A 25,000-nucleotide genomic window follows, 5' to 3' on the forward strand; every position below is an offset into this window, starting at 1 on the left:
AGTGAATACCTCAGGCAGCAGAAACCCAAGAAAGAGGAGGGAGACGAGGAACCATCATGGAAGGACAGGCCCCTGCACGGTATGTACCACCGGCAGATAGAGGGGGTGGCTGATATCCAGAAATCCTACCAGTGGCTGGACAAAGCTGGACTGAAAGACAGCACAGAGGCACTAATCATGGCAGCACAAGAACAAGCTCTGAGCACAAGATCCATAGAGGCTGGGGTCTATCACACCAGGCAAGACCCCAGGTGCAGGCTGTGTAAAGATGCCCCAGAGACAATCCAGCACATAACAGCAGGGTGCAAGATGCTAGCAGGCAAGGCATACATGGAACGCCATAACCAAGTGGCCGGCATAGTGTACAGGAACATCTGTGCCGAGTATAACCTGGAAGTCCCGAGGTCAAAATGGGAGATGCCCCCAAGGGTGGTGGAGAATGACCGAGCTAAGATCCTGTGGGACTTCCAGATACAGACGGACAAAATGGTGGTGGCTAACCAACCGGACATAGTGGTGGTAGATAAACAGAAGAAGACGGCCGTAGTGATCGATGTAGCGGTTCCGAATGACAGCAATATCAGGAAGAAGGAACACGAGAAGCTGGAGAAATACCAAGGGCTCAGAGAAGAGCTCGAGAGGATGTGGAGGGTGAAGGTAACGGTGGTCCCCGTGGTAATCGGAGCACTAGGTGCGGTGACTCCCAAGCTAGGCGAGTGGCTCCAGCAGATCCCGGGAACAACATCGGAGATCTCTGTCCAGAAGAGCGCAGTCCTGGGAACAGCTAAGATACTGCGCAGGACCCTCAAGCTCCCAGGCCTCTGGTAGAGGACCCGAGCTTGAAGGATAAACCGCCCGCAGGGGCGTGCTGGGTGTTTTTTTTTTTTATGTATATGTATATATATATATATATATGTATATATATATGTATATGTGTATATATATATGTATATGTGTATATATATATATATATATATATGTATATATATATATATATATGTATATATATGTATATGTATATATATATATATATGTATGTATATATATATGTATATGTATGTATATATATATGTATGTATATATATATGTATATGTATATATATATATATGTATGTATATATATATGTATATGTATGTATATGTATATGTATGTATATATATATGTATGTATATATATATGTATATGTATATATATGTATATGTATATATGTATATGTATATATGTATATATATGTATATGTATATATATGTATATATATATGTGTATATGTATATATATATGTATATATGTATGTATATGTAAAAATATATGTAAAAATTTATGTAAAATTAATCAGCGAGCTGTCGGCTTTCAGCCCCGACCGTGTCCGTGCCGTCGGGTGAGAAAGGCGACATTTCACTGATTCTGATCCGCTGGTCGGCGCTTTGTGTTTACGTCTTCGTGCAGAAGCCGTGTTCCTGCTCTCATTTACTGTTTTAGCTTTTTGGTGGTTGTCAAAATTTTGTGACGTTTCACCTGAGATTCTGGAATTTCGGGCAAAATGCATTTATATTAAAAAATCGATTCAGGATTTTAATGAATCGATATCACGTTATCCAAGCCAGAATTGATTTTAATCGATGAATCGATTATTAAAACCCACCCCTAATTTCCACGTTTAGAGTTTTGTTTGTTTTTATGTTTGCCAGGGTTTTTCATAGTTCGTGTTTCCTTTCTAGCTTACCCAGTTTAGGTTATTGCTTAGTTTGCATTGTTTTTGCCCTTTTATTTTGTACAATTCTGTCTGCCTTAATAAATGGCTCATCATCAGTTAAGTTTGAGTTTTAGAATGTCTGCACCTGAGTCCACTCTTCACACTCCACACAGTTTGCCTCGGCAGATTGTGACAGAACGATCCGACCATTACATGGACCCAGCAGACAGTGAGCTGTATGAGCGCCAGGAGGCAGCCATCGCCCAGCTGGAGGAGGAGTTCCGCTGGAAGCCGTGGCGTGCTCCGGATTTGTGGCATATGGCACATACCACTGCGAGCAGCTCCCGCCTTGTGACACAATAGCGGCGTTCAGCTTTGTTGAAGGCCCGATTATGGTATGCCACCACTTTCTCCCCGCCGGGTGTCACCTGGGCTAGCACTGCACCAGATCCGACACTGCTGGCATCTGTGTCAAGGACAAAGGGCAGAGTGGGGTCAGGCGGAGAGAGCACTGGGGCCCCCACTAGGGCTCCCTGCAGTGAGGTGAAAGCTACCTGGCAGCCTGCTGTCCACTGGAAGGTCACTGTCAGGGTCTTGGGAATGGGCGACCCAGGATCCCTGAGCAGTTATTTATTATTATTATTATTATTATTATTATTATTATTATTATTATTATTATTATTATATGTATTTTGGTGTTGCTGCTGCTCTTCTCCATGCTTGTAGATGTGTGTGTGTGTGTGTGTGTGTGTGTGTGTGTGTGTGTGTGTGTGTGTGTGTGTGTGTGTGTGTGTGTGTGTGTGTGTACGTCTGCGGGTATGCTTGGAGGATGGAGCTCAGCCACCTGCAGGCCTGAGGGGTGTGGCCCTGTGGAAGGACTGGCCACACCCGAAGCCACACACCTGCCGCTGATCAGGGCTCGTCGGGGGAGCTACTTAGGAGAGTCTTGGAGCTCCCACCGACGCGGGATCATTGCATGAGACTCCACGTTAGTCGTCCTGTTACCGAGTTAGTGTGTGTATGCCCGCAAGTTGTATGTGTCCTGACGGCTGCGTCTTTTGTTTCCTGCAGGAGGAGCGTGGAAGACACGGGAGCAGCGAGCACCGGGGGGTGCTGACACGGGAGCGGAGAGCACAGAAACACGGAATATTCACGGGGAGACACGACACGGGAGTCTGGGAGAACACAGGGATTTATTGCTACGTTGTTTTTCACTTTGTAAATAAACGCACTGCTTGAACTTTGAGCTCCGCGCCTGGGTCCTCCTTCCCCACTTCCCCACGGTCTGCCAGCCAGACCGTGACAGTCACACCCTTTTGGAGCAGGTGGAACAGTGGCGCGGCTATGCAGGAGAAACCCCTTACAAACCGTCTGTAGTACGACGCCAAGCCCAGGAAGCTCTTTAACTACTGCACAGATTTTGGGGCGGGCCAGTCCTTAAGAGCTTGGATCTTATCATCCATGGTGCCGACCCCCCCGGCCCCCAGTCGGTGGCCCAGGAATGCAACCTCACGTCGCATTAAGCACCATTTCTTTGGGTTGAGTTTTAGCCCTGCTGCCAAAACCCTTTCCAGGACCCGTCTGAGGGCCCCAAGGGCAGCGTGGAAAGAAGCACCATGGACCAAGATGTCGTCCAGGTACACCACACATTCTCCGCGGGAAATTCCAGTGAGCACCTTATCCATGAGTCTCTCAAACGTGGCAGGGGCATTGCAGAGGCCAAAAGGAAGAACTTTAAATTGCCATAAGCCTCCGCTGGTAATAAATGCAATCTTTGGTCTGGCATCTGATGCGAGGGGTACCTGCCAGTACCCGCTGCGTAGGTCTAGGGAGGAGAACCATGAGGATCCCGCCACAGTGTCAAGGGTCTCATCTATACGCGGTAGAGGATATGGGTCCAGCCCCTCAATGTCATTAGCTAGGTCCCTAATGGATTCTCCTGGTCGGCGGCGGCGGCAGCTGCACAGTTCGGAGCGCAGCAGGCTCAGAGCAGAGCAAGAACTGTGCAGCCGCCTCTTCAGAGCCCCGACCAAAGCATCATAATCCCCCCTGCCCTCTGGGTTCAAAAGCAGCAAGCTAGACAGGGCATCGCCAGTAAGGCACATAGCTAGCTGCAGGGATTTCTCTTCAGCAGACCACCCACCAGCCCTGGCCAACAGTTCAAATTGTGCATGAAAAGCTTCCCAGTCAGCCTTGCCATCATACCTGGGGGTCTTCATGGAAGCGTGGACAGTGCCTCTATACGTCAGCATGTCTTTCTCCACATCCCCAGCCGCTGTAGAAGTCCCCAAAGAGCTCTGCCGGCCACCCGAACGGTGAGAGGATGCAAAGCCGGCTTCTCTCACCATATCCGCTGTCGTTTGTCCCCGGTCCCTGGCGGAGTAGTCGTGTCCGTGAGCTTCTGATGTAGGTTCTCGCTTGATCTTGGAGTAATTTATCGGAAGCATTCCGCAAAGTCCCGCAAAAATCTCCAGCGTCCACAGCCAATGCCGTGAGTCGGGGCGACACGAGCGCAGATAACTCAGGAGGCGAAAGCTTCACTTTCACTTCTGACAGCAGTGTAGCGTCCCTCCGACAGAAGACGCAGACGATCAGCGTTCCGGTTACCGGTGTTTATTCAGAATAGTAACACGGGCTACTGTGGGCCGTAGCCAACGCCAAAACAACAGGGAAAAAGCGGGCTCTCCAGCAACAACCCCCGACTCTCTCCTCTCTTCCGCCACACACACACCCCCATTCTCTAACCCCGTCCCCCGAACACTCTCAGCCAACCACATACATACTCTTCTCCAGACTCTCTGTGGCCCTTTCTCAATATGCGTACTTGTGCGTACTTGCGTTCTCGTGTACTCGTGATACGTCATCAGTCAGAGACCAAGTACTGTTCCAATTCGAAGTACGCATCAAGCCGAGAATGCGAAAAAGTCTCGATTGTGTTCTCGCTCCGCCCGTTTTATCGAGCATGCATCGGTGGTGACTTGTGTGGACTTGGTATCCGAGAATGCATTTCGTCCAAAACTCAAACGCGGCAATGGCGGACGAGCGCGGCTAAAAACTTTTAAATATTACTCTTTCTGGGTCACAAAATAAACTTTTAAGTTATTTTCAAGCGAGAATGTAGCTGTGTAAACTTCAAATATCTGCTCGATTTATCAAGATATCATATATTTCCAAACGCGCTCCGATGTTTTCGGAGACGTCTGTGACCCGCCAGCTCCATAGCAGACAGCGAGGTCGAGGATTATTAGAGCCGGCGAGAACAGCGGACTCCCGGTACTTCGTTTTCAACCCCCCCTGAGAAAGGGCCTGATCGGATTGACAGGCCAACTGGCCTCTAGACTACTGCACATTCAAGGACACTCAGTAAATCACCATGCTGCGGGTGTGGTCCAAATATGCCATAAGTAACTGATAACACAACAGTCAACTAACTTGTAACCCAGTCCGTTACAGTATCATGCTACTGCAGATTAAGCACTGCAGATAGTTAGGATGTACTTAGTAGATTGTTTGGCTGCATCAGATATAAACAACATATGCTGTTGTTTTACTGTTATTAACAAAACAGCAATCTATTAGCCTTAAAGGGTTCGTGGGTATTTAAATCTACTGTAGATTTCAGTAAATTAACTCCAGGAAGTTATCAGTTCTTGTCTTTAGTTTCCAGTAAATGCTAAAACATTTCCTCCTTTATTAGTTATGTGGAACTTTCTGAAAAACCAGTTCAGTCTCATAGTTCGAATGTGTCAGCGTGCTATAAAAGTAACACACGTATCAAAGGGCAGTAGCTCAACAAAGATACAGAGATTCATTCCTTTAGCAAACGGACTCACAGACAATATGAAATCTTTTGCAGTGTTCTTGTTGGTGCTGAGGTACCTGTCTGTCAGTCATGGTAAGTCCTGATTTTAAAATGTGACACTGCACATTTTACCTTCATTGAATTCTATGAAGCGCCTTGAGGCGACTTTTGTTGTGATTTGGCGCTATATAAATAAAATTGAATTGAATTGAATTGAAGCCAATGAAGGTAAAATAAATAGAGCAAAACAAAAAGTTCCCTTTAAAAGTGATACATCATGCATTGAGTTAACTTGTGCTTTTTTCTTCACAGGCTGCACTTGCATGGAGGGTCCACAACAGTTTCCTGCTGTACAGATTGATGCTGGGCAGGGGAACGTTGTGATGACAGACGGCAATAATTATGCATACTTTCTGATTGGATCACAGTGGTACAAAATGGGCTCACTCAACCTCAAGCATGTCTCAGTGGGACCTGCAGGAATCTGGGGTGTTGACCTCAACAACAGGGTCTACAAATACGTAGCTGGCAGCTTTGTTTTTGCGAATGGTGAGCTTTATCACAGACTTAACACAACAGAGTGTGCACAGTAGCAGCTGTTTGAATGAATGATCTGTACCTCTGTGTGTCTTCAGGTGAGAGTTTACAGCAGGTGGATGCTGGAGGTGATGGTCAGGTGGTGGGAGTTACCGACACCTCCACCATCCACTGTCTGAAAAGCACCATTGCCTCAGCCTACAGGAAACAGAGCACCCTGAGCTGGACAACCATTACAGGGGGTTTAATGTATGTCAGTTGCAGCACAAAAAATGGATGCTGGGGAGTGACCCCAGGTCAAGCCATCTTCTTCACAGTAAATTATTTTTTATTTTAATGATCATTTGTGTTGTTATTTGTATGATCAAGACATCTCACCATATTTGCTTTTCATGACAGAGAGTAACACCGAGCACCTGTGGCATCAGTGGCTGGATACAAGTGGAAGGTGTTGCAGTAAAGGTTGAAATTGGGACTGATGGAAGCGTCTTTGCCTTAACTAAAGAAGGAACTGTCTTCCAAAGGTAAACACTTAATCTAGTCTGAAAGCATTTTAACTAGCCCTGGCAGTATTTCTGTTCTTTCTTCTTTCTTTCTTTTTGCTTTGACTCTTTCAGTCTCTGTTTGAATCAGGTTATTGTGTTTTTGACTCCTCTGTTGTTATCCATGCAATGGATCAACCACTATTTTGCTCTTCAACCTTAGAATGACCTCTCCACAAATGAATAACAAATTGCTCACGAAGGCAATTTGTGCTTAAATCTTTCTAGAAGCGATTTTCATTGTAATGATCACTGAGCCATAAAATGTTCATGTGTAGAATCACCAGTCAAATGCTACAAAAGAAAACTAGTAATGTTTACTTATAATCATCATAGTTTCTGTAACTCAGAAACTCAGTAACTAAGAATTTTCAGATTTCAGTTATGGATTCTTTGAATGATCTGTCTCTCCTCTATAATACATTTAGGTGTTCACTTAAAAGAAATCATAGAAATCTCATTTTTCACATCTGTTAAACATATTTACCTCTTCCTTTCACGCCTGCTAAGGCAGACGGCGTGGAGAGAAGAGAATGCGGACCCAAATGCAGACAAATGAGGTGGATGTTAACAGAAAGCAAGCCTTTATTTAGGGCTGCAACAAATATTACAAAACAAATGGCAGAAAGGAAACTAACAAAACCTAAACTGGGAAAAGGTGAACATGAAACTTGAAACATTGAACTAGAAAACATGAAACCTGGAAATGTGGAGTGAAGAAGAGCAGAGGAAATGCAGACGACCCGACAAAGAACAAAGGAAAACACACAATAAGTACAGAAGAGAGACACAGCTTAACCTAATCTGACACACGAGACAGGAAGGAAGCAAAACAGAAAACTCTAACACAGGACATGAGACTACCAAAGTAAAACAGGAAATACACGAACATAGAAACCTAGATAACTAGATGTAACACAGAACATTAACAAAATCTAAAGACTAGAAATCACCAAAAATACTAAGGAATAACCAAAGGAGCTAGAAATGCAACAGACTAGACCATGAGAAACCCCCAAATCACAGAACATGAAGTAATCAAAAACATTATATTTGGGTCACCAGACCGAGCAACCATGAGACTTACAACTCTTAACTCAGGATAGATAATATGGTGAGGAGCTGAGGCCAAAACCTCAATTGCACAAATAAAACAGATCCAATGATTTAAGTATCAATGTCTTCTCTCTACAGACAAGGCATCGACAGCAAAACTCCACAAGGCACGAGCTGGACCCACATACCAATGCCCTCTCACATCAGCCATGTGAGCTATGATCGTGGCAATCTGTGGGTCGTGACTGACTATGGGACCATCCTGAAATGTTTTTGCTAGTGGTTGTAGTCTTTCCTCTTCTGTCGCATAAAACAATGTAAAAACTGATCAGCATTATGTCAACAATGAAAAATTCACGTGGGAAAATAATTGATTGTTTTATTGTGATTACATCTTAAGTGATTCAGCAACAACATGCATAACTACTAGAATGCTGTCAGATATTTACTTCTGTATCATTCACCTGCCATCCTTTCATAAACTCTTGATTCGCTGAGACTGTTTGTATTCAGTTTTTTATTTTTGCAAGTTTTATTCAGCACAGCTACTGGCTTTCCTGTCACTGTTTTGGCTCTTTGCTTTGTGATCATTGCACATAGTAGACAAGCTTACATGAGATTATGATGGTGTTATATATTCATCAGTTTAACAGGGTCCAGACCTCTGGTGTTCTTTTATTATAAATCCCACTATGGGAGATGCACAATGCAACAACACCTCCTCCTGTACAGCAGAGTAGCTGCACCCATTTTCCACCTCAGTTCAAACAGAAGTGCTTCACATTGACCCGTAAATGTCATAATTATGTCAAAGTCAAGAATTTGTTACTTTTGATGCTGAATTTATAGATGAACTAATAGCAAAAGATGGCAGGCTAGTTTGAACCATAAGTCATTTACAGTTTCTTCATGTACTTATAGCTTACAAGCTGATGTCCTCATGTTTCCTATTCATGTTTTACATCACAATGACATGAGGCTACATCTGTTCTGCAACATGTAAAAAGTTCTGTTATTGTATATCCTCCGTGGTAACGGTATAAACCTGAGATTATGGGACTTGAAGTAAGCACAGTCATGCTCATCCATCATGCTGTCATCTGCACTTTTATCTCCAAGCTATTCCTTATCCTTCCACACTGTTGGGGTTTCCTGAAGCCTCGCATACACATTAGGTTTTTACTTGTGTTTGTGTTCAGATATTTCACCTTGGGTGTGAGAAAACACTGGCCAGGGTCTGCTTTTATAAGACATGAAATCCTGCACCAGAGCTCATCCTAATCTATTCATTGTCACTCTGGGCCTGCTCACATAAATGTCAGAGTAGTTCTCATACACTAAACCTTACAGGGTTAAAGTAACAACTTCTCTCTGGATAAAGTGATTCAGCTGAAAGATCAAAAAGTAACATGCCACTTTGTCTTACTAGACAAACTTTCACCATATACAGTAGCACTTAATATGCGAGAATGGACATCCATAAGTAAATTATACAGGGTGGGCCATTTACATGGATACACCATAATAAAATGGGAATGGTTGGTGATATTAAAGTCCTGTTTGTGGCACATTAGTATATGTGAGGGGGCAAACTCCTCAAGATGGGCGGTGACCATGGTGGCCATTTAGAAGTCGGCCATCTTGGATACAACTTTTGTTTTTTCAATAGGTAGAGGGCCATGTGACACATCAAACTTATTGGTAATGTCACAAGAAAAACAATGGTGTGCTTGGTTTCAACGTAACTTTATTCTTTCATGAGCCTCTGTCAGTGCGCCCCAGGGTGGCTGTGGCTACATGTAGCTTGCCATCACCAGTGTGTGTGTGAATGGGTGGATGACTGGATGTGTAAAGCGCTTTGGGGTCCTTAGGGACTAGTAAGGCGCTATACAAATACAGGCCATTTACCATTTATTTACAAGTTTCTGACCACTTATAAAATGTGTTCAATGTGCTGCCCATTGTGTTGGATTGTCAATGCAACCCTCTTCTCCCACTCTTCACACACTGATAGCAACACCGCAGGAGAAATGCCAGCACAGGCATCCAGTATCCGTAGTTTCAGGTGCTGCACATCTCGTATCTTCACACCATAGACAATTGCCTTCAGATGACCCCAAAGATAAAAGTCTAAGGGGGTCAGATCGGGAGACCTTGGGGCCATTCAACTGGCCCACGACGACCAATCCACTTTCCAGGAAACTGTTTATCTAGGAATGCTCGGACCTGGCACCCATAATGTGGTGGTGCACCATCTTGCTGGAAAAACTCAGGGAACGTGCCAGCTTCAGTGCATAAAGAGGGAAACACATCATCATGTAGCAATTTCAAACATCCAGTGGCCTTGAGGTTTCCATTGATGAAGAATGGACCCACTATCGTTGTACCCCATATACCACACCAAACCATCACTTTTGTTGTTCCAACAGTCTTGGAGGGATCCATCCAATGTGGGTTAGTGTCAGACCAATAGCGGTGGTTTTGCTTGTTAACTTCACCATTCACATAAAAGTTTGCCTCATCACTGAACAAAATCTTCTGCGTGAACTGAGGGTCCTGTTCCAATTTTTGTTTTGCCCATTCTGCAAATTCTGTGGCCGATCTGGGTCATCCTCGTTGAGATGCTGCAGTAGCTGGAGTTTGTAAGGGTGCCATTTGTGAGTAGCTAATATCCGCCGAAGGGATGTTCGACTAATGCCACTCTCCAGTGACATGCAGCGAGTGCTACGCTGTGGGCTCTTGCTGAACGAAGCTAGGACAGCCACTGATGTTTCTTCATTGGTGACAGTTTTCTTGCATCCACATTTTGGCAAATCCAACATTGAACCAGTTTCACGAAACTTGTAAATAACTCATGAAAGAATAAAGTTACGTTGAAACCAAGCACACCATTGTTTTTCTTGTGACATTACCAATAAGTTTGATGTGTCACATGGCCCTCTTCCTATTGAAAAAACAAAAGTTGTATCCAAGATGGCCGACTTCTAAATGGCCACCATGGTCACCACCAGTGTTGGGACTAACGCGTTATTAAGTAACGCGTTACAGTAACTACGTTATTATTGTGGTAACGAGCACGGTAACTAGTTATTATGCCAAAATCAGGAACGCGTTAGTCGTTACTGGGATTTAGATAGGGTCGTTACTCGTTACTTCGTGTGGTGGCTATCGCGGAGCTTCCACAGATTCAGTAACATTAGCAAGTGGTGGAGGCCAGCAGGTGGATAAAGGAAAAGGGGACGCAGAAGGAAAAGAGACCCGAGGCGGCCGCCGGTCCAAGTGTGAACTGAACTTCAGGTAAGAAGTTATGACCTGCAGTCTCTCTGGGTCAGATATAAACCAAGTTTAGGTGGAGTTTATTTTCATTGTGCTGACTTTTTCCGTACTGCGTGCTAGCTAGCATGACGGAGTTTCTATACAGCTGGGTGGTGCTATGAAGTTAATGATGTTGCACTTTATTTTGTTCATAAGTTATTAGAGTTGCCAACCGTCCCGTCTGGTATTCGCGTTTCTTATTGAGGTGAAAAGGAACAGTTTGTCCCGTAATTCAGCTACAATGAAAAAGGCACAAAGCTGGAGTTATTCTGTCTTTACGCTGCACAGCTGCCTCTTCTTCTCTCATCCTCCCCCCTCCCTCTCCCGTTTCTACTTCAATCATGAAAACTGATCAGCTGATCGGCTCTCTTGTTTGTTTATCGCTCACTTTGCGCCGAAAGAGGAAACCAGCGGATGTCGCGCTAAACAACAGCAGCACGTTTAAGCTTGATCAGCTGTTGTTAGAATTTATTTAATATTACTTTCTAGTATCAGCTGATGTTTGCTGGAGCCACAGCTGCAAAAAAAGCTGCTGGTCATTGTTGTGATATTTTGATACCATGGTAGCATTTACAGGATATTGTTTTATAGTGATATTATACAGGAAAACTGTTACTCAATAAGGCCCATTTACTAGTTGTTTTTCTCTTTCTCTGTGACCCAAGAATTAATGTGTAAGAATCACAGGCTGGTACCTCAAGGTCGAAAATACCACAGAGACCACTTCCTTACTCCCATCCTCCCTTCCTTATCTCTTAGAAAGGAGCTTGTTAAAGGCCAGGTGGTTCGTTTCAGAATTCACTAATGAAAGAACTCTGTATTCTATGTCTAGGAGTGTATTTTGCTGGGATGATCATAAATTGTAGCTGAACTGATAAACTACACAAAGGATACTTCTTTGCTCACAAGGCAGGAAGACGTTCCCTTATTTGGTCTGTACCGGTTTGAACTGAGAATCTGTTGACACACGAACCTTTTTCCTCTATATATACTGTTGCACAGAGAATAAACCTTTGAGTCAGTTAGGAATGACACCTAGAACAGTCTCCGCGTCTTCTTGTTTTTCCAAACTGCTCCCGGTACTCCAGCTGGTACCGTGATTAACCATTGATCATGCATGAGAATATTTTAATTTTGTTTATGTTAAAGGATGAACTCTGCTTATCGCTGCCCATGTCTCGAAGGAAACCCGATCCACGGACGGAGATTTCTTTCAGTCATGATATGGTTTGGTTATCTGGTGAGAGGGAAACATGAAGATGAAACCAGGAGATGTCCTTACTGAATCATCAGAGCTGAACAGGTGATGGAGAAACAGGTTTACCTTTTAGGTGACATGAATGAGTTGAAGGGAAGTTATGAACTGTTTCTGAGAGACAAATAACCCCAGGATCCTTTTCTAAGTAGCTGACAGCTTGTTACTGTGCAGGTGCGGATCTAGCAAAGTGTTGCCAGGGGGCCATGTAGGGCATTAACAGGGAGAGGGGGGCACAAAGAAATACTTTTCTTTCTTATTCTTATTTCTTAAAATGTCTAGCTTTTAAAAAATAATTATCTGAATCTTACAACAAATGATTGATAGATTGATGCATATATACCATCAGAACAGTGTACATCACTGTCACAACAGTGTTTATTTTCTTTTTTTTTGTTTATACAATTTTTATTCATTTATCAAGAATAGCATAAAACAACACAACCAAACAGAAGAAAGAAAAAAAAAAACCACCCCAAAAAAACCCCCCACATCCACACAGACACACAAAAAAAACACATTTTCACTCAATTACCCACAGATATAGAAAGAGAAAAAGATAAACTCCAAGAATGAATTGTCCTTTACACTTGCTTCCTATTTGACTGAGAGCATCTTAATCGCAACCACCCCCCTTCAACAGTTGGGATAAATCATTTGGCAAATAAGAAAGCAAAGGGGACCAAACATTGAGAAAGAGACCCTCATTTCCTCCTAAAATAGCAACAGTTCTTTCGTAAGGAATAACTTTAAATAATTCTCTGTACCACAACGTCACAGAGGGAGGTTTATCCTTGACCCAATTAATGAGAATACATTTCCTAGCTACCAGCAATAGTTTGTGACATAATTTGCGCTGCAAGTGATTCAATGTTAATTGTTTTGAGGGCAGGCCAAGAAGAAAGTACCCGGGGTCCCTTTGAATCAGGTTGTTAAAAATATTACTTAGTTCTTGAGATATGAAGCTCCAAAATCTTTTGATTAATTTACATTCCCAAAAGTAATGAAAAAAAGTGCCAGTTTCTTTTTGACATTTACTACAAAGATGGGAAATATGAGGTGCAATCTTATGCAAGACATTAGGAACTATATAAAGGCGATGTATAATTTTGTATTGGGTTTCTCGCAAGCGGTTACAAGTAAAAGTGGAACTACTCATGTTAATGGCTCCTTTCCACTCCTCTTCGGTATATTGATTATTAAGATCTCTCTCCCATTTATAAATAGCGCTCAGTGTGTTGCTACTAAGACTATATAGGAGAGAGTAAAAAGCTGAGATAAAATGAGTTCTGTCTTTTCGCTTAATGAGAAATGTCTCAATATCATCATATATAACTATTTCTGAAGACTGTGGAATTCTAGAATGAACGAAATTACGAACCTGGAGAAAGCCAAAAAAGTGGTCTCTAGGAATATTAAAATTTGACTGCAATTGCTCAAAGTTCATCAGTGTGTTGTTTTGATACAAATCGCCAATTACCCTTAATCCCTTTTTGTGCCACTTATCGAACATGCTACAAGACATTCCTGGAACAAAATCTTTGTTTCTCAGTAAAGGAGTCAAGAATGAAGTGCAATCTTCTCTACCCAACCTTTTACGCATTTCCCCCCAGACCCTTATTGTATTATAAATGATTGGGTTATTCTTAATCCCCATTTTTAATATTGTTTTTTTGTCACAGACAGCTAAGCTCCAAAGGGAATAAGGTAAAGTGGGACCAAGAGTCTAGGTGAGAGTGAGAATTTAGATAAGCATGTAGCCACTCCCATAAGATACGGCTATGACATGCCCAATTATAAAAAATTAAATTTGGTAAGCCTAAGCCTCCCCTATCTATAGGCAATTGTAGAGTTCCAATCCTTAATCTAGGTTTCTTGCCACGCCAGATAAATTTTGAAAAGGCTTTTTCTATATCACAAGAAACTTTCTGAGTGATCAGTAAAGGTAGCATTTGTAGGGGATATAATAAACGCGGGAGAATACTCATTTTGATTAAATTCACATGCCCCATAAGAGAAAGCGGCAGTTTTTGCCATCTATCTAAATCTTTTTTAATTTTTATTATAACGGGTGATAAGTTCAGTTTCCATAAATCTTTAAGAACTGGTGGAATGTTTAGCCCAAGGTATGAAAAGCCGCTGGGGGACCATTGAAATGGATTAGAGATATCTGGCAAAGAGTTAATCTGATCACCCAGCGGCATAACTTCTGATTTCCCAAAATTAATTCTGTAACCATAGAATGAGCTGAACTCATGTATGGTGGACATAATAGCTGGTATTGATTGTTCTGGTTTTGATAAGAACAGCAAAATATCGTCAGCGTACAATGCTATCTTATGATTTGTTCCACCCACTGTTATACCATGCACATCTTGGTGCTGGCGAATAGCCTCAGCTAGAGGTTCAAGTGCTAATGCAAAGAGGAGAGGGGACAGGGGACAGCCTTGCCTCGTACCTCTTTGCAATGGAAACGCTGAAGATTGTACACCATTAGTTATGACACAAGCTTCTGGAAGTTTGTAGATAGTTTTAATCCATGCAATAAAACCCTCGCCTAAGCCAAATCTCTCTAATACATTAAATAGATATGTCCACTCGATTCTGTCGAATGCCTTTTCGGCATCTAAAGATATAACATAGGCTTTATGATTTGTCTGATTCGAGTATTGTATAATATTTAATAGTCGTCTAATATTTGTAGATGAGAAACGATTTTGGATAAAGCCTGTTTGATCAGGGTTTATGAGCAGTGGGAGAATGCCCTCAAGCCTCCTTACTAATAGCTTGGAGAGTAATTTAGCATCGACATCGATGAGACTGATCGGTCTGTATGATTCACACCTATCTGGAGATTTATTTTTCTTTAGAATTAACAAAATATTAGCCTGTCTGAGTGTTGGGGGCAATTGTTTATTCTTAAAAGAATCTAAAAACATATCAGTCAATGGTCCTACAAGAAGGTGACTTAGTTTTTTATAAAGCTCTGGGCAGAAACCATCAGGCCCTGGTGCTTTTCCTCCTTTAAGGGAGTTAATAGCAAGGCGCACTTCCTCCTCTGTCACAGGGTTATTTAACTCTTTTCTGTGACTTTCTGATAACGATACAACAGGCACCTTCTCTAGAAATTCCCGCATCTTCCCATCTGTATTACTACACTCTGATGAGTATAAGTGTATATAAAACTGCTTCATAATTCGATTAATATCCGTTGTTTTATAATGCTTAACATGTTTATTATCAAACAGTGATTGTATAACGTTTGTATCTGTCCTGCCTTTTGCTATTTTTGCTAAGAGACGGCCAGGTTTATTCCCAGATTCATATAATTTATGCTTAGCAAAGAAAATTGCTGCCTTTGCTCTTTTAGTCAGTAATTGATTTAAAGCTGAGCGGGCTGCTTCTAACTTCTTAAGTATAGTTTTGGACCTGGAGATTTTAAACTGCACAGTGTTTATTTTCATTCAAAGGCTTTATGATTTTTCCTATAATGGTGGGCCGGTCTCTAGTCAAAATGCCCGGGCCAATTTTCTGTCCCAGTCCAGCCCTGTATGCAGCTCATCTGCAGTCTGGTGTTGCCTACATCTTCCTATTCAGAAGGCAGAATTTCCGAGTTCTGAGTACAATCAAAGCACCACGACTGCAGTTTTTGTGTTGATGTAAAAGGCGCACATGACGCTGTGACGTAGGCTAGAATCATGGCAGCAGTCAATGACGGTCCAGGTGTGGGATTTCTCTCGTGGAAATGTGCACATTATCTTTTCCTTTCTATTGGTAGGTGGCACAGTGCACTTGTGGCAAGTAATCAAGCTTGAAGACTGGCAAAGTTATGGAAGCAACACGTTAACAAGAGAATTCTGAGTAAAACCAAAGTTACTTTCCCTAGTAACTAGTTACTTTGAAAGTAACGAGTAACTTGAAGTAACTGAGTTACTTTTGAGAGAAGTAACTAGTAATGTAACTAAGTTACTATTTTAAAGTAACTTACCCAACACTGGTCACCACTCATCTTGAGGAGTTTGCCCCCTGACATATTCTAATGTGCCACAAACAGGACTTTAATATCACCAACCATTCCCATGTTATTACAGTGTATCCATATAAATGGCCCACCCTGTACTATAAGGAACTTGACACACAGTCAACATGCTAACATTATTACCACATAGCCATTGGATGCATTTTTGAAATCCATTTTTCTCCTTGAAAATAAAAATATCAGAGTCCAGAGGTAGCTCTCCTGGGAGGTGATATACAGCGGCTTGCAAAAGTATTTGGCCCCCTTGAACTTTTCCACATTTTGTCACATTACAGCCACAAACATGAATCAGTTTTATTGGAATTCCACGTGAAAGACCAACACAAAGTGGTGTACACGTGAGAAGTGGAACGAAAATCATACATGATTCCAAACATTTTTTACAAATAAATAACTGCAAAGTGGGGTGTGCATAATTATTCAGCCCCCTTTGGTCTGAGTGCAGTCAGTTGCCCATAGATGTTGCCTGATGAGTGCTAATGACTAAATAGAGTACACCCGTGTGTAATCTAATGTCAGTACAAATACAGCTGCTCTGTGACGGCCTCAGAGGTTACCCATATGGACATTGAGATATGTTGACGTAGACCGATAATTAATGGACACTAAAAAGCGGAAATTGACCACAGATATTTGTCAAAGATTTTATAACAGATTGGAGAGCAAATACAGTGAATTTTTACAGGTTTATACAGATGGGTCAAAAGATCCTAAGACTGAAGCAACTAGTGTAGCAGTGGTAATTCCGGAGTTAAATTTCAAGATTGCAAAAAGAACATCAACTCGTCTGGGTGTATATGCAGTTGAATTGTATGCCATACTGCTGGCGCTAGAATGGGTGGAAGACAGCAGAGTCTCAAAAGTACTGATATGCAGTGATTCATTGTCGGCGTTATTAAGTATTGAACAAGGATACACAACTACCATCCATCCATCCATCTTCAACCGCTTATCCGAGGCCGGGTCGCGGGGGCAGCAGCCTAAGCAAAGAGGCCCAGACCTCCCTCTCCCCAGCCACCTCCTCCAGCTTATCCGGGGGAATACCAAGGCGTTCCCAGGCCAGCCGAGAGATATAATCTCTCCAGCGTGTCCTGGGTCTTCCCCGGGGCCTCCTCCCGGTGGGACATGCCTGGAACACCTCACCCAGGAGGCGCCCAGGGGGCATCCTTGTCAGATGCCCGAACCACCTCAGCTGACTCCTTTCGATGTGGAGCAGCAGCGGCTCTACTCTGAGCCCCTCCCGGATGGCCGAACTTCTCACCCTATCTCTAAGGGAGAGGCCAGCCACCCTTCGGAGGAAGCTCATTTCCGCCGCTTGTATCCGCGATCTCGTTCTTTCGGTCACTACCCACAGCTCGTGGCCATAGGTGAGGGTAGGGACGTAGATCGACCGGTAAATTGAGAGCTTCGCTTTTACACTCCCTCTTCACCACGACGGACCGGTGCAGCGTCCGCATTACAGCAGCTGCAGCCCCAATCCGTCTGTCAATCTCCGGCTCCCTTCTCCCATCACTCGCGAACAAGACCCCGAGATACTTGAACTCCTCCACTTGGGGCAGGAACTCATCCCCGACCCGGAGAGGGCACTCCACCCTTTTCCGGCTGAGAACCATGGCCTCAGATTTGGAGGTGCTGATCCTCATTCCCGCTGCTTCACACTCGGCTGCGAACCGTTCCAGTGCGAGCTGGAGACCCTCACCTGATGAAGCCAACAGAACCACATCATCCGCAAAAATCAGAGATGAGATTCTGAGGCCACCAAAGCGAAAGCCCTCCGCCACTTGGCTGCGCCTAGAAATCCCGTCCATAAAAATTATGAACAGAACCGGAGACAAAGGGCAGCCCTGGCGGAGCCCATCACCCACCGGGAACGAGTCCGACTTATTGTCGGCAATGCGAACCAAGCTCCTGCAACGGTTGTATAGGGATCGAATGGCCCGTAGCAATGGGCCAGACACCCCATACTCCCGCAGCACCTCCCACAGGACACCCCGAGGGACACGGTCGAATGCCTTCTCCAAGTCCACAAAACACATGTAGACTGGTTGGGCAAACTCCCATGCGCCCTCAAGTACCCTCGAGAGGATAAAGAGCTGGTCCAGTGTTCCGCGACCAGGACGAAAACCGCATTGTTCCTCCTGTATCCGAGGTTCGACTAGCGGACGAACTCTCCTTTCCAGCACCCTGGCATAGACTTTCCCAGGGAGGCTGAGGAGTGTGGTCCCCCTGTAGTTGGAACACACCCTCCGGTCCCCCTTCTTAAAGATGGGGACCACCACCCCGGTCTGCCAGTCCACAGGTACTGCCCCTGATCTCCACGCGACATTGCAAAGGCGTGTCAACCAGGACAGCCCTACAAACGTCCAGAGCCTTCAGGAACTCGGGGCGGACCTCGTCAACACCAGGGGCTCTGCCACCAAGGAGTTGTTTAACTGCCTCAGTGACCTCGCCCCCGGAAATTGGCGGGTCATTCCCCTCATCTCCAGACTCTGCTTCCTCCTCGGAAGACGTGTCAGTGGGATTAAGGAGGTCCTCGAAGTATCCCTTCCACCGCCTGACAATTTTCTCAGTCGACGTCAACAGCGCTCCACCAGCACTATACACAGTGCAGGTAGAGCACCGCTTTCCCCTCCTGAGACGCCTGACGGTTTTCCAGAATCTCTTCGAGGCAGTCCGAAAGTCTTTTTCCATGGCCTCTCCGAACTCCTCCCACACCCGAGTTTTTGCTTCAGCCACTGCCCGAGCCGCATTCCGCTTGGCCTGTCGATACCTGTCAGCTGCCTCCGGAGTCCCACAGGCTAACCAAGCCAGATAGGACTCCTTCTTCAGCCTGGTGGCTCCCTTCACCTCTGGTGTCCACCATTTGGTTCGGGGATTACCACCACGGCAGGCACCAACCACCCTGCGGCCGCAGCTCAATGCAGCAGCTTCGGCAATGGAGACGCTGAACATGGTCCATTCGGACTCAATGTCCCCAGTCTCCCTCGGAATGCTGTTGAAGCTCTGCCGGAGGTGTGCGTTGAAGATCTCACGGACTGGGGCCTCTGCTAGACGTTCCCAGCACACCCTCACTACGCGTTTAGGTGTACCAGGTCTGTCCAGTGTCCTCCCCCGCCACCTGATCCAACTCACCACCAGGTGGTGATCAGTTGACAGCTCAGCCCCTCTCTTTACCCGAGTGTCCAGAACATATGGTCGCAGGTCTGGTGATACGATTACAAAATCGATCATCGACCTACGGCCTAGAGCGTCCTGGTGCCACGTGCACTTATGGACACTCTTATGTTCGAACAGGGTGTTCGTTATGGACAAACTGTGATTAGCACAGAAGTCCAATAACAAAGCACCGCTCGGGTTCAGATCAGGAAGGCCGTTCCTCCCAATCACGCCCCTCCAGGTCTCGCTGTCGTTACCCACGTGAGCATTGAAGTCTCCCAGCAGGACAACAGAGTCTCCAGGTGGAGCACCTTCCAGCACCCCTCCCAGGGACTCTAAGAAGGCTGGGTACTCTGAACTGCCACTCGGCGCATAAGCGCAGATGACAGTTAGGACCCGTTCCCCGACCCTAAGGCGCAGGGAACAAACCCTCTCGTCCACCGGGAAAAACCCCAACGTACCGGCAGCACAACTACCCATCAGCAAATTAGGTATGACATTCTTTTTGCTCATCATAGACTGTCTGACCGAAATAAACATGTAGTAATAATGTGGACTCTGGCTCATGTGGGTATTTTGGGTAATGAAAGTGCAGATAGGTTGGCCAAAGCAGCTGTTAAAAGAGTCGATATAGATGCACAGATACCACTGTCAAAATCTGAAGGGAAAAGTGTAGTTTGGACAGAAAGTAGGAACTTCTGGCAAATGGCATGGGATAATGAAACAAAAGGGAGACATTTATATGGGGTGCAAAACACAATAGAAGCTAAGAGGAGTGGCGGATTGCAGAGACAGGAGGAGGTTGTTGTCAGTAGAATACGAACAGGCAACCGCCTTTTAAATGGTACTCTTTTTAGGATAGGAAAACATCCGACTGGGTTGTGTGATGGGTGACGGTTGAGCATGTACTCCTTAGTTGCAGGAAGTATGCAAGTCACAGGAGGGTGATGTGGGGTAAAATGAGTGGTGGAAGGGAACTTACGTTTGAACGAGTGGTTAAAGAGTTGAGTCATGGTGAAGGGAAAGTGGTGGTTTTTCGTTTTTTGAGAAATACTGGTCTCATCAAGAGGATCTGAGGATTCAGGAATGACGGACGATTAACAGCCAGGAGGTGGCAGTAATGCAACAGTTTTGGATGCAAGCTGCTATTAAACTTGACAGAAGAAGAAGAAGAAGAAGGCCTCAGAGGTTGTCTAAGAGAATATTGGGAACAACAACACCATTAAGTCCAAAGAACACAGCAGACAGGTCAGGGATAAAGTTATTGAGAAATTTAAAGCAGGCTTAGGCTACAAAAAGATTTCCCAAGCCTTGAACATCCCACGGAGCACTGTTCAAGCAATCATTCAAACATGGAAGGAGTATGGCACAACTGTAAACCTACCAAGACAAGGCCGTCCACCTAAACTCACAGGCCGAACAAGGAGAGCGCTGATCAGAAATGCAGCCAAGAGGCCCATGGTGACTCTGGACGAGCTGCAGAGATCTACAGCTCAGGTGGGGGAATCTGTCCATAGGACAACTATTAGTCGTGCACTGCACAAAGTTGGCCTTTATGGAAGAGTGGCAAGAAGAACGCCATTGTTAACAGAGAACCATAAGAAGTCCCGTTTGCAGTTTGCCACAAGCCATGTGGGGGACACAGCAAACATGTGGAAGAAGGTGCTCTGGTCAGATGAGACCAAAATGGAACTTTGGCCAAAATGCAAAACGCTATGTGTGGCGGAAAGCTAACACTGCACATCACTCTGAACACACCATCCCCACTGTCAAATATGGTGGTGGCAGCATCATGCTCTGGGGGTGCTTCTCTTCAGCAGGGACAGGGAAGCTGGTCAGAGTTGATGGGAAGATGGATGGAGCCAAATACAGGGCAATCTTGGAAGAAAACCTCTTGGAGTCTGCAAAAGACTTGAGACTGGGGCGGAGGTTCACCTTCCAGCAGGACAACGACTCTAAACATAAAGCCAGGGCAACAATAGGATGGTTTAAAACAAAACACATCCATGTGTTGGAATGGCCCAGTCAAAGTCCAGATCTAAATCCAATCCAGAATCTTTGGCAAGATCTGAAAACTGCTGTTCACAAACGCTGTCCATCTAATCTGAAAATCTAAAATTGATTCATGTTTGTGGCTGTAATGTGACAAAATGTGGAAAAGTTCAAGGGGGCCGATACTTTTGCAAGCCACTGTATTTCCCAACATGAATCCTCGTGGTTAGTTTGGCTGAAAAGACAAATGAACGAACAAAAACATTTATATCTCAGAGAAGAGATCTCTATTAGATATTTTTTTACCCACTTGAATGGGAACTGTTGAATGATAACATTTCATACGGTCATTGTCAGCACGACGTGATTATATCGCAACAATAGAAGAAGAAAATAATCTGTTTAGCACAGATCACTACACCATGAGCCGATTTAAATCCATTGTAGATTCTAGTAAATAATCTCCAGGAAGTTATCACTTATAAGTTCTTATTTTTAGTTTCTAGTAAATGCTAAAACATTTCCTCCTTTATTAGCTCTGGAAAACTGCCTGGAAAACCAGGTCAGACTCACAGTTCTAATGTTTCAGCGTGCTATAAAAGTAACACAAACCCACCTATCATAGGGCAGTAGCTCAGCAAAGATGCAGAGATTCATTCCTTTAACACACAGACTCACAGACAATATGAAATCTTTTGCAGCCTTCTTGTTGGTCCTTAGTTACCCGTTTGTCAGTCATGGTAAGTCCTGATTTTAAAATGTGACAATGCAATATTTCTTGAAGCCAATGAAGGTAAAATAAATAGAGCAAAATAAAAAGTTTCCCTTAAAAGTGATACATCATGCATTGAGTTAACTTGTGCTTTTTTCTTCACAGGCTGCACTTGCACAGAGGGTCCACAACAGTTTCCTGCTGTACAGATTGATGCTGGGCAGGGGAACGTTGTGATGACAGACAGCAACAATTATGCATACTTTCTGCTTGGATCACAGTGGTACAAAATGGGCTCACTCACCCTGAAGCATGTCTCAGTGGGACCTGCAGGAATCTGGGGTGTTGACCTCGACGACAGGGTCTACAAATACGTAGCTGGCAGCTTTGTTTTTGCGAATGGTGAGCTTTATCACAGACTTAAGACAGTAGAGTGTGCGCGGTAGCAGCTGTTTGAATGAATGATCTGTACCTCTGTGTGTCTTCAGGTGAGAGTTTACAGCAGGTGGATGCTGGAGGTGATGGTCAGGTGGTGGGAGTTACCTCCACCTCCACCATCCACTGTCTGAAAAGCACCATTGCCTCAGCCTACAGAGAACAGAGCACCCTGAGCTGGACAACCCTGCCTGGGCTTTTAATGTATGTCAGTTGCAGCTCAAAATATGGATGCTGGGGAGTGAACTCAGGTCAAAACATCTACTTCACAGTAAATTATTTTTTTATTTTAATGATCATTTGTGTTGTTATTTGTATGATCAAGACATCTCACCATATTTGCTTTTCATGACAGAAAGTAACACCGAGCACCTGTGGCATCAGTGGCTGGATACAAGTGGATGGTCTTGCAGTAATGGTTGAAATTGGGACTGATGGAAGCGTCTTTGTTGTAAATAGAGGAGGAGAAGTCTTCCAAAGGTAAACACTTAATCTAGTCTGAAAGCATTTTAACTAGCCCTGGCAGTATTTCTGTTCTTTCTTCTTTCTTTTTGCTTTGACTCTTTCAGTCTCTGTTTGAATCAGGTTATTGTGTTTTTGACTCCTCTGTTGTTATCCATGCAATGGATCAACCACTATTTTGCTCTTCAACCTTAGAATGACCTCTCCACAAATGAATAACAAATTGCTCACGAAGGCAATTTGTGCTTAAATCTTTCTAGAAGCGACTTTCATTGTAATGATCACTGAGCCATAAAATGTTCATGTGTAGAATCACCAGTCAAATGCTACAAAAGAAAACTAGTAATGTTTACTTATAATCATCATAGTTTCTGTAACTCAGAAACTCAGTACCTAAGAATTTTCAGATTTCAGTTATGGATTCTTTGAATGATCTGTCTCTCCTCTATAATACATTTAGGTGTTCACTTAAAAGAAATCATAGAAATCTCATTTTTCACATCTGTTAAACATATTTACCTCTTCCTTTCACGCCTGCTAAGGCAGACGGCGTGGAGAGAAGAGAATGCGGACCCAAATGCGGACAAATGAGGTGGATGTTAACAGAAAGCAAGCCTTTATTTAGGGCTGCAACAAATATTATAAAACAAATGGCAGAAAGGAAACTAACAAAACCTAAACTGGGAAAAGGTGAACATGAAACTTGAAACATTGAACTAGAAAACATGAAACCTGGAAATGTGGAGTGAAGAAGAGCAGAGGAAATGCAGACGACCCGACAAAGAACAAAGGAAAACACACAATAAATACAGAAGAGAGACACAGCTTAACCTAATCTGACACACGAGACAGGAAGGAAGCAAAACAGAAAACTAACACAGGACATGAGACTACCAAAGTAAAACAGGAAATACATGAACATAGAAACCTAGATAACTAGATGTAACACAGAACATTAACAAAATCTAAAGTCTAGAAATCACCAACAATACTAAGGAATAACCAAAGGAGCTAGAAATGCAACAGACTAGACCATGAGAAACCCCCAAATCACAGAACATGAAGTAATCAAAAACATTATATTTGGGTCACCAGACCGAGCAACCATGAGACTTACAACTCTTAACTCAGGATAGATAATATGGCGAGGAGCTGAGGCCAAACCCTCAATTGCACAAATAAAACAGATCCAATGATTTAAGTATCAATGTCTTCTCTCTACAGACAAGGCATCGACAGCAGCACTCCACAAGGCACGAGCTGGACCAAAATACCAATGCCCTCTCGCATCAACCATGTGAGCTATGATCGTGGCAATCTGTGGGTCGTGACTGACTATGGGATCATCCTGAAATGTTTATACTAGTGGTTGTAGTCTTTCCTCTTCTGTCGCATAAAACAATGTAAAAACTGATCAGCATTATGTCAACAATGAAAAATTCACGTGGGAAAATAATTGATTGTTTTATTGTGATTACATCTTAAGTGATTCAGCAACAACATGCATAACTACTAGAATGCTGTCAGATATTTACTTCTGTATCATTCACCTGCCATCCTTTCATAAACTCTTGATTCGCTGAGACTGTTTGGATTCAGTTTTTTATTTTTGCAAGTTTTATTCAGCACAGCTACTGGCTTTCCTGTCACTGTTTTGGCTCTTTTCTTTGTGATCATTGCACATAGTAGACAAGCTTACATGAGATTATGATGGTGTTATATATTCATCAGTTTAACAGGGTCCAGACCTCTGGTGTTCTTTTATTATAAATCCCACTATGGGAGATGCACAATGCAACAACACCTCCTCCTGTACAGCAGAGTAGCTGCACCCATTTTCCACCTCAGTTCAAACAGAAGTGCTTCACATTGACCCGTAAATGTCATAATTATGTCAAAGTCAAGAATTTGTTACTTTTGATGCTGAATCTATAGATGAACTAATAGTAATAGATGGTAGGCTAGTTTGAACCATAAGTCATTTACAGTTTCTTCATGTACTT

The 25,000-nt window shown here is 43.8% G+C and overlaps 2 protein-coding genes across 2 annotated transcripts in view; both read left to right on the top strand.

The window, feature by feature from the left end:
- LOC146649108 (fish-egg lectin-like) overlaps positions 1-24,579 on the top strand; it is a 49,011-nt gene extending 24,432 nt beyond the window's left edge. Inside the window, exons 3-6 of the mRNA XM_085386791.1 lie at positions 22,266-22,502; positions 22,589-22,806; positions 22,891-23,015; positions 24,222-24,579. Of these exons, the coding sequence (XP_085242917.1) occupies positions 22,266-22,502; positions 22,589-22,806; positions 22,891-23,015; positions 24,222-24,363 (722 nt within the window). The 3' untranslated portion in view covers positions 24,364-24,579. The remainder of the gene's footprint in view (positions 1-22,265; positions 22,503-22,588; positions 22,807-22,890; positions 23,016-24,221) is intronic.
- LOC146649111 (fish-egg lectin-like) lies at positions 5,411-8,094 on the top strand. Its single transcript, XM_085386790.1, has 5 exons — positions 5,411-5,589; positions 5,809-6,045; positions 6,132-6,349; positions 6,433-6,557; positions 7,770-8,094. Exons 1-5 carry the CDS (start codon positions 5,436-5,438, stop codon positions 7,909-7,911), a joined length of 876 nt encoding a protein of 291 aa, XP_085242916.1. The 5' UTR covers positions 5,411-5,435; the 3' UTR covers positions 7,912-8,094.
- Positions 24,580-25,000: the final 421 nt, after the last annotated feature.

Source organism: Rhamphochromis longiceps, linkage group LG17 (genome assembly GCF_057381845.1).
Source record: "Rhamphochromis longiceps isolate RC_006_pf linkage group LG17, R_longiceps_female_GT1.1, whole genome shotgun sequence".
NCBI classification, from domain to species: domain Eukaryota; kingdom Metazoa; phylum Chordata; class Actinopteri; order Cichliformes; family Cichlidae; genus Rhamphochromis; species Rhamphochromis longiceps.